This window comes from Schistocerca serialis, chromosome 4 (assembly GCF_023864345.2).
Source record: "Schistocerca serialis cubense isolate TAMUIC-IGC-003099 chromosome 4, iqSchSeri2.2, whole genome shotgun sequence".
Taxonomy (NCBI): domain Eukaryota; kingdom Metazoa; phylum Arthropoda; class Insecta; order Orthoptera; family Acrididae; genus Schistocerca; species Schistocerca serialis.
The window spans coordinates 27,738,796-27,753,516 of NC_064641.1; the positions used below are offsets into that span (position 1 = coordinate 27,738,796).

At 37.3% G+C, this 14,721-nt stretch overlaps 2 protein-coding genes across 2 annotated transcripts in view; one reads left to right on the top strand and one right to left on the bottom strand.

Annotated features, from left to right (window-relative positions):
- LOC126473946 (cyclin-dependent-like kinase 5) overlaps positions 1–13,771 on the top strand; it is a 38,417-nt gene extending 24,646 nt beyond the window's left edge. Inside the window, exons 7-8 of the mRNA XM_050101307.1 lie at positions 4,980–5,146; positions 11,103–13,771. Of these exons, the coding sequence (XP_049957264.1) occupies positions 4,980–5,087 (108 nt within the window). The 3' untranslated portion in view covers positions 5,088–5,146; positions 11,103–13,771. The remainder of the gene's footprint in view (positions 1–4,979; positions 5,147–11,102) is intronic.
- LOC126473735 (tigger transposable element-derived protein 6-like) lies at positions 7,670–8,407 on the bottom strand. The gene has a single exon (XM_050100983.1). It carries the CDS (start codon positions 8,405–8,407, stop codon positions 7,670–7,672), a length of 738 nt encoding a protein of 245 aa, XP_049956940.1.
- Positions 13,772–14,721: the final 950 nt, after the last annotated feature.

A 14,721-nucleotide genomic window follows, 5' to 3' on the forward strand; every position in this document is an offset into this window, starting at 1 on the left:
ATTAAAACAACTGTCCACGCAACCTGCCACTGATGATGCCTTGCTGAAAATAAAGGCGAAACGCTTATGGCACTAAAATTGTGTTTTATTCAGTTGCTGTCAGACGGTCCATAAGTAAAAGTTATCAATATACCGTAATATTACACACAACTGAGGAAGACAGGACTACAAAAGTTGAAGTTGCAGACCATTTATATCCCAGAAATTTATTTATTATTTATTTATTCATCCAGGGATCATTTTGCAGTGATACAGGGTATGTCAAGTTAATAAAATTCCAGTAAATGGGCCAAAATATAACACAGCATAAATAACACGCTTTAAGAGAATAGGATAGGTGTTCTATGGGGATAGAACAGGTGGTTGGCTGTGGCCTTGATTAAGGAACCATCCTGGCTTTTGCCTTAGCGTTCCAGAAAAACCACGGACAACCGAAATCAGGATGACTGGACCGAGCAGCTCCATCCTCCTGATTACAATGTCAGTTTTCTAACAGCTGCACTGTCTCACTCAGTAGTTCTCTAGTGAATAATGTATCTTCATTTACCACAGATTGTTTCAGGTAACTTGTGATATGAAACTTAATTTCTTCTTCACTGTCCATGCACTGAATACATGTGGTGATAACTCCTGGACGTTTCTGGTCACTTGCTATGTGAAACATAGTTGTACTCTTCACTTTCGCTCACACTAAGACACCTACAGATGACTCCTTGACTGAGAAGATGCAGATGTGCCCCTTTGCTACTGTCCACCTGAAAAACTAACTCAATGTACTGTACTATTTTGCATTATACATCTTGACGCTGATCCGTGTGAAATCAATAAACCATGATTACTATACACTACTCTTTTTCCTTGAAGTAATCTTTAATTGTGTGATATTCATTATTTCTGAAGTACATTTTAGCTGGCTTTTTTAAACAAATGTGTTTCAGTAATAGTTTTCTCTTCTTTTGGCACTTCATTACACAGTTTTATCCCGTAATATAAAATACTGTTTTGAATGCTTTCATTTGTTTTTTCCGGCTAAATGTAACTCCAAACTGGTTCTTGTTTGATGATTATGTACAGAATTATGAGTGGAGTATTTATTAATATTTTCCCTGGTGTGCACCATATATTGGTAATGTGATCACTTGGTATAGTAAAGATTCCCTTTTTTATTTTTAAACAGCCCTTTAAAATGAGCCTAGTTACTATGTCCAGTTATTATCCATGTGGTCCTTTCCTACAGTTTAAGAACTTTGTACACGTTTTGGGCCTTCAATCCCCAGAAAAGAATTTAGTGTACGTAGGCTTAGTATGACACCACGAGACATGGACTGTTACGCACTGAGGCTAACACCCTACGATCATAGCATGCTGGGGACATTCTTTTGCCAGTATCTTTGTACGTTCACTCCACGTTAGATGACAATCAATGTTCAGCCCTAAAAACTTTGTGTTTTCTAGACAATCTATAGATTTATCATCTATGCTTAAAGTGCATGCTGTTAGTTTTCTTAATGTTCAACTTTAATTTATTGCATACTGACCAGTTGTGAACATACTTGAGGGTTTCATTTGCTTTCCCTTATAGAAGTTCTGATGTTTTATCTGTGGCTATGATGTTTCTGTAATAGGCAAAGAGAACTTTTTGTCCCTGTCTTACACTGTGTGGAAAGTATTGATATATATTAAGAACAAGATTAGACCCAGTACAATATCCTGAGGACCACCGGTGTTTATATATTTCTTGTCTGACAATTGCTTTGTTAAAAATGTATCATCAGCAGACTTGTGAAAAATCTCTGCCTTTTGCACCCTGTTTTTAAGTAAGACCAGGCGCGGCTCGTAATTAAAGGCTCTGAGGCGGAGCCGCCCCAAAATATATGTTAAAGTAAATTTCGCAAGAACGTATTACATAATTTAAATTATCAGGACGAATTTCGCATATTTCCCGTTCCGATTAAAATAACGACGGTCAACATTTTTGGAACTGTTTGTATCGATAGATGTTTTCCGAATGGTTAGTAGTGTTTAGGCTGCGCCTTGAAACGTCCGTAAGCTGCATGTAGTAGCGGTTTGGGGGCGTGGCTTCTACAAAGTACTGCTCTTTATGGGCGACCCGAAGGCTCAGGGCTTGCAGCCTAAGGGTGTCGTACCAACCACCACATATTTTTCAGGTTCCACTATCTATGTAATAAAGGAATGTAGAGTGGCCGAAACTTCGCTATCCAATCTCTGTCTCTGCATATCTCTACTACGCTTCGATGCGTCATTAATCGACATTTAGTATTATTGTTTTGATAATGTTTTACATAGTTGTTTTGTTTCTGCTATTGGCTATTTTATCCACATTTAGAATAAGTTTGCAAATATCCCGCCAGAGTGCACTACACTACAGTAACGTACCAGTACTGCCATCTAGCGAGCGTTTCATAAGTGGTTAGAGGACAAAACGCGCGAAATTTGTCCCGTTACTTTACCTTCCTTGCTTGCTGATGCTGATGCTGACTGCTTTTGTTGATACCGTGTGATATTAGCAAGTTTCTTTTTCGGAGTATATTTTGCAGGATTTTAGTGAGTTTTACTTGCTGGTGAATACCTGCAACATACCGCGAGTGTGAAACAAGCGCAATATGAATTCAGTGTGCAAATTAATAGGTAAAAACTTGGAACACGGCCATAGGATGAAAGTGAAAGAACTTGGTGCTTCCAGACCCGCATTAAAGATCTCTCCGAAACGCGTCTTTTCATATGATTTGCTGCAAAGTGTCAGAAAATGCAATAATGACGTATAAAAACACTAACCAAAGATTTTAACACGAAGTTAGCTTCTAATGATATTTAATACCTGATTATAGAAGATACAGTACGTAAAATTATGGGTAGAGCGTGATCTGCCCACCCCCTCCCCCTGAATTCTTAGTTGTTTACGTCAGACTAATCTGTAGCGTAACCCGAGGTCTATGTTGGCTCTGATCAATAAATGCCACAGCCTTCCCCCGTATAGAAACCACGAGCCGCGCCTGAGTAAGACTGAAACCATTCATTCAGTGTTACTCTTATACCTAGCACTTCTTGGTTACTCAATACTATTTTATAGCCAACAGTGTCAAAAGCATTGTCCAAGTCTAAGATAATGTCTTTATCGCAATCATCCCTGTTAATAGCTTCAGGTGAACTGTACAATAGAAACCCTAAACACAGGCTTTGGGGATCACACAGCTCAAAAACTCTCTCTGAGTATAGAAACTGAGCTACAGCTTAAACACTGCGTAACAATCACCAGTAGAAACTACAGTAATGAAAATATAAATCATTTTCTCCATTACTTGAGGAAAGAAAGCTGGGAAGAGATTTATAACTGCGAGCACACAGATGGAAAATATAATAACTCTATTAACAGTTTTTCCTACTATTTTGAACTGTGCTGCCCTTCAACCCTGAGGAAAACGTAGACAAGGAAAAGAAAATAATAAATGGATTACTCCTGGGATTCTAGTATCTTCAAACAAAAAAAGATTACTGCACAGATTGTCCAAACAACTCACATCACCAGAATTTGACTCTTATTACAAAACCTAAAAAAGATATTCAAAAATGTAGTCAAACAAGCAAAAGTAATGGCAAATGACACATCATAAAAATAGTCCACCAATAAGATGAAAGCCATATGGAATATTGCCAGGAAAGAAACTGCAGCAGAACAGATAGACTTCCATAACATTAATTGCCTAATGGAGAACTCAACTGTGATAACTGAACCCACAAAAACTGCAAATAAATTTAATTCCTACTTTACGCAGATAGCTGAAAATCTTATAAATCAAAATTTACACTGTACTCCTGTAGATCAATCCAGATGTACTATAAATAACAAATCTATTTTTCTATACCCCACCAATGAAAAGGAAATACTTAATATAATCAAAGAACTGAAGCCCAAATTCTCTGTTGATACGGACAGTATCCCTGACTATATCTTGAAGAAATGTGCTCCCCTCATAGCCAGGCCACTTGTCAACATCTGTAACTGCTCTCTGTCAGAAGGGGTGTTCCCGGAAAAATGGGAAAATTGAAGATAGCAAGAGTGAAACCCCTGTTCAAGAAAGGGATAAAAAAAGAAGTATCAAACTACAGGCCTATCTCACTCTTACCTGGTTTTTCCAAAATAGTTGAAAAAATCTATTATAAAAGACTAATCAGTTTCATATAAAAAAAATTATTATTTCTCAAATACTCAACATGGATTCCGAAAATCTAAATCTACTGAGACAGCTATATTTGCATTCCTAAATGAAGCCTTAAATGCAATAGACAATAAAGAACATATCTCAGCCATATTTGTAGACCTCTCTAAAGCATTTGATGTCATCAATCACAACATCTTGCTTCAGAAACTTGGATGCATAGGTATTAGGGCCCGGACTTTGAATGGATAAAATCATATCTCCAAAACACAGAGCAATTAGTTGAGCTTACTATCGAAGAAGGGAGCAAGATTGCCCCTCAATAAATGCCAGTTCTACTTTAATAATAACAAAAATATGACATCAGTCATCTGTTTACCAAACTTAACAGCTATGTGCCATGGCATTTATGGCCACTAAACCAAATTTAAAGAAAAAATTGCTTAGTAGGAGGTATTATTGATGTTTTTAAGACATCACATATAGCTTGACTTAGCATAGCAAACAACTTTTCCCCCCCTCCTGTGTCTTCTGATAGATTTAGACTAAGTGTAGCACACAACTTTTTTTTCTCCTCCTGTGTCTTCTCACAGATTTAGTCTCTAGATTTGCCAACAGTTTACAATGTGTAAGTTGAGTAACTGTCTCAATAAAATATTGTGGGGTTTGCTCAGTTAATCTGATGGTAAATCCAATGTCCATGCATTTTCCTACACTTTGTTGTAATATCAACATAACTCCACAATTTATCCATTCTTTCTCCTCAGCATCTGAGTATCCTATTTTTCTGCTTCTTTACAGCGTCTTCTGGTGTGCAATCCAGCACTGCGGATGGCAGCTGATGATGCAATGGCGCATCTTTACTTCAGTGATCTCAGTCCTGCCATTAAAAATGACCGCTGCCAGTGACTGGTGCCATGTCCTGTGAGTGATGTTTCTTCAAACCCCTCTGTGTACTCACTAATATGGTAAGTATTAATTTCAGGAAACCATTTTCTTAATCAATTTTCTGTTCATTCATGACACTGAATAAGATTTAGACTGAGTTAACTCTAAGTGTAGTGCAATGTGTAATATAAGGAGCTTCTAAAGAGGACACACAGTGAAGGCAGTGTTTGAGGGGGGGAGATGCATTATTATGTTGTGTGATTTTATGTATTACCATTTTTGTGTACGTGGTGTAGATGTACAAAAACTGCCAAGAAATTGTTTGTGTGTCTATCGACCTGCCAGCACTTTTGTTTGGTAAGTCACATCATCTTTGTTTTTAGATATATTTTTCCCACGTGAAATGTTTCCCTCTATTATATTCATATCATTAATTTGAACCTGGCAAGAAAGTGTTTTGTTAGAGATAGAAGATTGGAAAATGTAATTTGTCTTTTTATTGGGAATTGCATGGCCACAGGAAATGTTGCACATTCTGTGTACTGTCAGAGTGTTTGAGTTTCTTGCCAAATATGTTCTGTAAGAATGAAGATGAGGAATTATTTTTACAACTTGTTAACAGCCTGATTATCAAACTATGTCTCAGACTGACTAGACCCTTTGGGCTTTACAGGCTGTTACTGAAGTATCTGAGCATAGTGCAAGACCTAGTTCACTCCATCATTCTGTCAGTACACCTGCCCTCCTTTCTGGATAGCTGTTTTGGAAAGAGTGCTGTGTGTGAAAGACAAGTGTCCAAGTTTGGAGTCTGGGTTTATTATACAGTTTTAATCTGTCAGCAAGTTTCATAACAGTGTACATTTTACTGTGAAGAGGAAGATATATGGTGTGGTTAATTATTCCTCTCAGTTTCTCTTTTCATTGAGTACTACTTCAGCAATGGATTAATGAAAACCTCTGTGGAATTTTGAAAGTAGAAAAGAACATTAGCAAATTCAGACTTTTGTCTGAGTTGTCTGATATATCTGGTACGACCATAGCCAATAAAGGACAAGGAATTAACATACAGTTTTAATCTCTTTGGAAATTTCATCATTTTGTTTTAACCTCCTTGGAAATTTCATCATGATAATCATTTAAAGCCTGCCAAAGTTGACTTGTCCTTAGAAACATTTTTCCCTGTGCTATCAACCATACCTTAACACGTGGAGTGCCAAGTGGCCACCATCACCATCAGGAGAGCCTCACGCCTCACACCCGATGCCATGGCCTGACCTGGCAGCGAAACATCCATCAATGTGCATGTGGCAGTCAGTGTGTTAATGTGTTGTGGGCTGATTTCTGCAGGTAAAGCCTCAATGGCATATTAATGCCCTGCATTATGGACTGCTGCTCCCATTGGTAGCTTATTCACAATTTGTAAATCAAGCTGTGCACTTATTACTTCTGAAAGATATATTCTCAAATGGTATGAAAGGCAGTAAGTGGAGACAATACGAGAGTGGAAAAGAGGGGTTCTGGATTCGAGTACCCGCTCAAATCAGCATTGTTAAAATGTTATAAGCGAGAACAGAGTACGATTCACATCACAAGTTGACAGGAAAATATTTGAAAGTATTGCGCTTATTTTAAATCGGAGCCTTGCTGATGGTATAATTAATTTGATAGTAAAGATGAGTTTCTGTGGTGTCTGCAATAGTGTGAATAAATTCCTATGCCACTGCTGCCGTATCATCTACATAAGCTTAAATGCTGCTGAGGGGCGAAACAGTGCATTAAATTTATTTAAGTGGTGTGCAGAAGTCAGTTCTTAAATTCATCCCAGTACATTCCAGTATAGAAACTAATATAATATTGCTGTTGCCAGGGCTCTTAAATGCTGTGTCAAATGTTGACACTTAACCTTTGCAGTATTTTAATATGTGACTTCTATGATGTAGTGGTAACAGGAATAAAATTTTATGGAATAATTTTGGTGCATTCTGTGTTTAATCGTCAGCTGCACATGTGCTAGCATTTCACCAGAGATGTTCGAGCAGGCTGCAGTAATACAGTGAAACCTCTATATAACGTTTTTCAAGGGACCACAAATTCTGAACACTGTATAGAGGAAAACACTATAAAGAGGAAGGCTTCCAAATAATAATTATAGGGCATTACTGAAGATCAAGATACCACTAATCAGCTTTCACAAATGGTGCCATAGATGACGTTTTAAATTTTCACAACATATGATATTCATTGCAAATGATCAATGTATCAACTGATTAGTTTTTTTAATTAAAACATGGGGCTCGGTAGGTGGATCGGTGAAAGTAAATGGATCAGTTTGTACAGTAAAAAGTTATAACAGATTCTTAAGATTGACATCATTCTCCAAAGCTGACAGGTGGTATCGCATTCTTCAGTTGACCCAATTATAGAATATGAGCCAAATTTTTTTATGATATACTGAACAAATTACATGAAAACACAGTAAATGGGACAGATTAAAAAAGAATTAGTTACGAAAAAAGAAAAAATTACTTCAATAATTAAATTATCAAATGGAACTTAAATTTGCACAAAACTCTAGGAACCTAAGCAATCTGAAAATAACCTACCTATGATTTTTTAAAATATTCAAGCAGGCTTGCTTGTTTTCTGTTTTTCCTAGACTCTATGGCAACCATTTCTTGCTCCAAATGAGCAAGTTGAACTACTGTTCTGTCCTCAAGTCTATGGGCCATCATGTACCTCCTGAATGTTTCAAAGGCTTCAGCTGCCTTAGTATATGAGGGCACAGGGTCATCTTCCTTGTCACTGTCACTTTCACTACCACTATTACTCTCCAAGCTTCTCTCTGCAGTCAGCTCCTCAATACTTTGTACTCCTGTGGTTGCCACGTTGTCATCCACAGCCACAAAGTCCTCAAAAGTGACAGAATCACTGCCTATTAATTGGTGAAACTCTTGCAAATCACTTGCAACTTCTTCCACAGGAGCTGCCATCTCATTCTCACAGAATCCCGCTTTTGTGAAACAGTTTTTAATAGTTTCAGCACTTACTTCCCTCCACGAGTACATAATTAAATTTATTGCCTGTAAAATGTTCAGTTTCAGTTGTGAGCTTTGTTGGCTTCCCGGTTTTCGTTGGTCCATCAAATTCAAGGCCTTTTTTACAAGGGCTGTCCTATATTTAACCTTAAGGGCGTGTATTATGCCCAAGTCCAAAGGTTGCAGACGGCTGGTGCAGTTGGGTGGCAGGAAAATTACTTTAACATTTTTCAGAAAGGGTACGTCTGGTGGATGTGCCGCACATCTATCGACAAACGGCAGCACTTTTCTTGCAGCACTCCCCATTTTGGCGTCAAATTCTCTTAGAAAACGTAAAAATATTTCACTCGTCATCCATGCCTTGGCATTGTTTGTATATTTGCACGGAAACGTGGAAATGTTTTTGAAGCACCTCGGATTTTTTGGCTTCCCGATAACCAAAGGTTTCAGTTTTTCACTGCCATCGGCGTTTGTACACAACAAAACGGTAAGACGTTCCTTGCTCTTCTTACCTGACGGTAAGAAGAAAAGTAAATGTCTCATCCGGCATTAAATTGAAAAACATGCCGGTTTCATCAGCGTTATAAATGTCACGCAGTTTGTAGCCCTGTATCAGGTTAGGGAGAGTCTGTATCCACTGAGCTACAGTTGGTTCGTCCACACTTTTACTTTCACCACATTCCGATTTGTACACAACACCATGACGCTGTGGAAATTTATCAGTCCATCCATTGGATGCCTTAAAATTGTCCATTCCTAACTGAAGTGATATTTGAAGCGCCTTCTCCTTCAAAATAGTTCCGTTTATAGGAATGTTTGCAGCACGTGCTTGCTGAAACCAAGTTAATAAAACTTTCTCCATTTCGTCGTAAGTCAATTGTTTCAAACGCATACGTTTCGAATTTCCACAATTCTCAAACCCTTCCATTATCGACGATCTGTTTTTCATAATAGTGTTGAGTGTTGAAGGGGCCAGTCCCAATTGCTTCGCTAGCTCCACGCGACTCATGCCAGGAGATGCCTCCACTTTTTTAATAATAGAGACCTTCTCTTCCAGAGAAATATTCTTCCGCTTTTCACCCATGTCCACTGATGAAAGCTTTAAAAAAACGTTATATCGAAGACACACACTTACTAGGCACACAAACTGTTTGCTGCTCAGCTCACACAACACGCTACTAAGTACTAATACAAAGCATCGACTGAAATGGCGCCAAAAAGATCGCAAGCAGAATGTGCGTCACATGTCACGTGACCGGGTTTTGCCGCTGACATATGAAATACGCTGAGCGCGGGCTTTCTGAGCCAGTGCAAACTGTGAAACCACATAATGGAAAACGATGCGTCTACATCCTGTCACTTAAACGTTATAAAGAGGTAAATAATTGACCAGGGTTTCAAAAATATGAGCGTTACATGGAGGAAACTGTAATATAGAGGAAACGCAGTAAAGAGGAAAATTTAACATTGTTTATATGGGCTTTTAGTCGGGACCGAAAAAAACGGAGGTAACATAGAGGAAAACATTATATGGAGGAACGTTATAAAGAGGTTTCACTGTACATTGTTCATATCATTGAGTGCAGTTGGTAAGTCCTTGTAGACAGTGTCTTTCGGCTTTCTCCACAGAAAAAAGTCTGCATGCATCAAATCCTGGGAACTCACCGGCCAAGATATAGGTCCCCTGTGTTGAGTCAAATGATTTGGGAACAATTCATCCACTATGGGCTGGACAGCTATAATTTTGGTACCAGAGGCTGCTCCTAGTCTGCAGAGAAATGTTGTCTGGCGTCTGTGGAAGATGGTCTGTTAGAAGGCTGCGATGCTTGTTTGTGTTGCATCTATGAAAAATGAGCCTATGAGCTGCTGGTTCAGTATTCCACACCACACGTTTACACTCCATGGATGCTGACATTCCATGTGATAAAGCCAACAGGGATTGTCAACAGATCAATAGTGTGTGTATGGGCTGTTTATATGGCCATGATTGGTAAATGTGGCTTCATCAATAGGCAAGGTACATGATACATACGTATCATGTCTTTAAGCTCATGTACACAAGTTAACACAATTTTCATAATTGTTTCCATGTTGCTGTTGATGGAGAGAGGTGTGATAGGGATGGAACCTATGTCACTGGAGAACGTGAAAGATACTTGCCTGACTCATGCCACTTCCTTGTGTGATTGTGCATGAGCTAACGTGCGCAGCAGAAAGGACATTTATTTCCCCCTCTTCTGTGGTCACTTGTTTCCTTGTGTTACATTGTCCAGGTGTTACACTACCACTTTCACGTGACTGGTTGAAGAGGTTGATAAATAATTGCCAAGATGATTGATGCCTGTTGGGATATCTTGCCTCGTACATCATACAAGAACGAACTGCATTCTTCCTACACTCTCCATATGCCATGAGCATGACAGCTTTTTGTGCATTGGTAAATCATATCACCCGCGGAGATGTTGCACAACACGATATCTCGTAAATAACTCACACTAGAATCCTGCAACAAACACAACTGACATTTTAATTTACTCTACTTTTACTTTGTTAATATCAATAGGCATTGTTCCTCTTAAAAAAGTGTAAGTTTGCTCATAAAATACACTTTATGAGTATTATTACAATGAGTTGATGGGCTTCAATATGAGTCCCTGACTACCAAATCATTCTGTGAAAACCGCACACCAGTAACATTCTTCATTTCTGCAATATTTGTAGTACAAGTTTTACGTGATCCACCCTGTTTATAACCAAATTAGTTTTTGTGTACAGAGTGTAGATATAATTAACTACTTTGCAACAATGTTAGATATTTGAGATCCCTGTCTGTTATGCAGACTAAATTATGCAGTACCGCTTCTGAAGACAGTTATTAGCAGATAAAGAAATGCCAAGATAGTGTCTACAGGTTTGGTTTTCTCTGACATTTTACTGTTCTGTTTGTATGATGTAATTGAAATAATTAAACTTCCACTTCCATTGTTTTTATTTCTTGCAGTTGTTGTGCTTTGCAGAACATCTCTGCCATCAACAGAAGTTATACCTATGAGAGATGCTGCTGAATGGATGGTATATTTTATTCACAACGATTCTTGTGATGCATATGCTTGAGATCCTGATGTTTGGTACTGAACATTCCTAAGCAATATGTGTACTGTGCTTTGTCCATAGTTTCTTAAGTGGAAAGTTTTTGATGTATAATTGGATAATCACAAAGTGAACTACACATATTATATAAATACCAAAGATGAATATTTTCTTTTGAGTGTATTACTTCAATGTCTTTTTATGTAAGTGAGCCCGTTATTATTGTGAGAAGAATATGATGAAAAATATTAGTTTTTGGGTAGATGAGTCATTAAGAAATTGACTGAAATCTAATTGTGTTGTGTAAAATGTTAAATGTACCCATATTCTGGTAAAGACATTGCTTGAAAATATTTTTACAATGTGAGCCTCTAAAACAGTATTTGAAATGTCTGAATGGACTGTGCTGTAGTGTAGTCTAAAAAAGTTTTCAGTCTTTGCTTTTTGTCATACCTTGATTTTAGTCAGATCCTTTTGTGTGTGTTTCATTACAGAAGTGTTTCTGCTACTATTTGTTAGTTTAGAATGAGTATTTCACATAGGAGCTGTGATGTTTTGAGTATGTCATTAGTCCTCTTTCTTTCCCTGACAAATGTATTCCCTATTTTTGAGTTGTAACACAATTAAATTAGTTTAGTAAGTCTTGCTTCATTAAAGAGCTCAGTTAATTCAGTATTTAAATTCTACTATTACTGAAATTTAAACAGAGAAAATTTAACACAATACTACCTATCTTCACTGCTTTTTACTGTTTTAGAGAGTATTGCACCTGAATTGTCATTTTGAAACAACTCTAGTCTTGATATCAAAATCTAGCAGATAAGATAACTTCACTGGTCAAACATATTAGTCTCTTTCATCATGTTAGGATATGCCATGTTCCTGATACTTTGTAACACGTGCAGTTTGCTGTGATGTTGATTGGACAAGGCTGTGGATGTAGGAAACACCATTGTCCAATCACTATACTCATTAAACACCACATGGCAGTCAGATTAAAAAACTTTCATCCCTAATATTTTAAGCACTGTTCCAAATACCCACAGATATCTTTAATGTGGTCTCTATTAGGGGACTTTTCAATCATTCCTAGATGCATAATTGGCTCTGGACATTCATTTTACAGTGCAACCTTTGAAGACAGTGCCGCTTAAGCTGCAATTTCAGACAGGCGAATGACAAAACATGGTTGTCATGCATGTTGTTGCTGTTCCTCTTCACAGTACCTGTCAATTGAAGTGAAGGATCCGTTTCCTTAAAATTAAAACAGAACAACAACAGAGATCTATCTCTAGCCTGCACCACTCTTTTTTAGGCCATTGTCCCAGAAGGCTTTCTGTGCTACCCAATGAACAAGAGCCTATATATGATTTACAAAGGTTGAAAGGGGGTTAGTTTGACTGAAGAACATGTTTACTGTGCTCTACTGCATCAAAATCTTTCAACCTACTTGGCAGTTTTGTGAGCACAAGTGTGTGTTTCTTGCATGCACCTGTGTTATAAATTTACGAGTGACTGAATTCCTTGCAGTATTCATTTTGAGACCTGCAGGAATGAAGCTGTCATTAGCTATGAGCTGAGAGTCATGCTTTCAGTCTCAGTCTGTGTTGATCAGCATTTGGTCACAATTCTGACCGGGTGAATCCAGACAGTGCTATCTGCTGAGACATAGTCAGTGTAATCCACCACATCTTTCACAGCATGACTTTTGATACACCTAAAGGCTGTCTCACAGTTTTTGCTCTCCATCACATTGTGTCTTGCACCTCTTTGTTACATCTGACTAATGGCAGAAATAATTCAGTGGACTGCTTCATACACACTGTAAACACTAGCCACATTCGCCAGTAGTTTACCCTACACTCCACATAATACCATGCTATGAGCAGTTCCTTGACGGAATTGTCAAGTTTGATACACATGATGACTAACCTTTGTCTGGTGAACTTAAGTTATATTTATTCTAAATATGGCAGAAAATGCAACTGGCATTTTTGTAAAGTATATTTTAAGTCTATATCCAATTTTATGGATGCAGTAATACTTTATACAATAGGTAAATAATTTATATTTGTACTTTGTCTGTAAGACTTCTGTAATAGTCATTATGCTAGACATTCTTGTTTGCTCTGCTGTAAAATCTGTCCATCAATGTAAAATATCCGTATTAGTCTGAAAATTTTAAGGTCAACGTGGTTTGTGAAGAAAGGGACCGAATCGTTTTAACGAGCACGTGATACCAATAAACAGCTTCGTGTGTGTACGGTATGTTTACATATGACTAGTAAATAGAGCACTCTACCATTATATTTAAGAAACAATGTTAGATGGGGGTAAAGTGACAGTGGTCCAAATTTTTGCTGTTTTATTGCTTATTCTCAGAGTGCTGCTCTTACTATTTTAAATATTAAATGCTATGCCTGTTTTTTTTTATATTACAGTTTGTAGACGATCAACAAAACAACAATATTGAATCTACCTTCTTTGCTCTATATTTTGTTTTATTACACATTGTAACCAAAGATAAAATTTTATTACTATTCTGTTTCATTGCTTATCACAATAAAAAACTGGAAGATAGTTAAATCTCTTTATCTGTGGCTGTGTAATGAGGTAGTTAGGCTTTGTCCTTATAATTGAAGTAGTTTGTCCCTTGGCAAGTTGTATACCATATTAATTGCCCTGAGAAAAATGACATGCTGGGTAATGTAGAGTTCAAATCCCTGTCCAGGCACGCAGATTTAGGTTTTTTGTTCTTGTCCTGAATTGCTTATGGTGAAAGCAAGAATGACTCTTTTTTTTAAAAAAAAAGAACACAGCTAATGTTCTTTCTCATCTCTGCCTATTCTCAGAATGAGCATGTGTGTAATGACATTGTCATTTACGTGACAATAAAATACTAATCTTCCGTCCATTTTTGTATTTTTAGGTGTTCTGTATGAATGAATTATTTTGTTTAACAGAATTTAGCAACAGTAACTGAAATAAAAATTTCAGTTTCTATTGAATATGTTAAATTTCTGCTGCTTCAAGAAATTAATGCAGAGTAAGTCAAGGCAAAAAAAAAAAAAAAATTGGTGAGTAACCAGAAATATTGTGTCTTACAGATGAGATCACTGACATTGAAATGGCAAATAAAAACAGAGAACTGAGGAACAGATAACAGTTTGTAACTCCAAATATTTAGATTCTTTCTCTTGAAGTGTGGATTGAGAATAATTCTACCTATAGTATGCCCTATCAAGTAGTTGGTAACAAATTTTTAATCAGAACATGTTTCAGTGATATACATTTTATTTACCATGTAGTTTGGTGTTTATTTCCGTTGTCCTAAATTGTTCAAGGCACATAGTAGGAACGTCAGTGCTACAGTACATTCTTCCTGATCCTCATCCAGTTGGAAGAGTGTGTTTGACAAGGGAGCAGCTTTTCACCCTTTTGTGATAGTCTGAGAGAGTGGGGAGTAAGGTGACTACTCAGTGTAAATGGAAAAACCTATTTTTATTTGCAGAGGAGGAGGACAAATATAT

Coding starts and splice junctions, on each gene's coding strand:
- LOC126473735 (XM_050100983.1), bottom strand. CDS start 8,407: ATGGGGAGTGCTGCAAGAAAAGTGCTGCCGTTTGTCGATAGATGTGCG.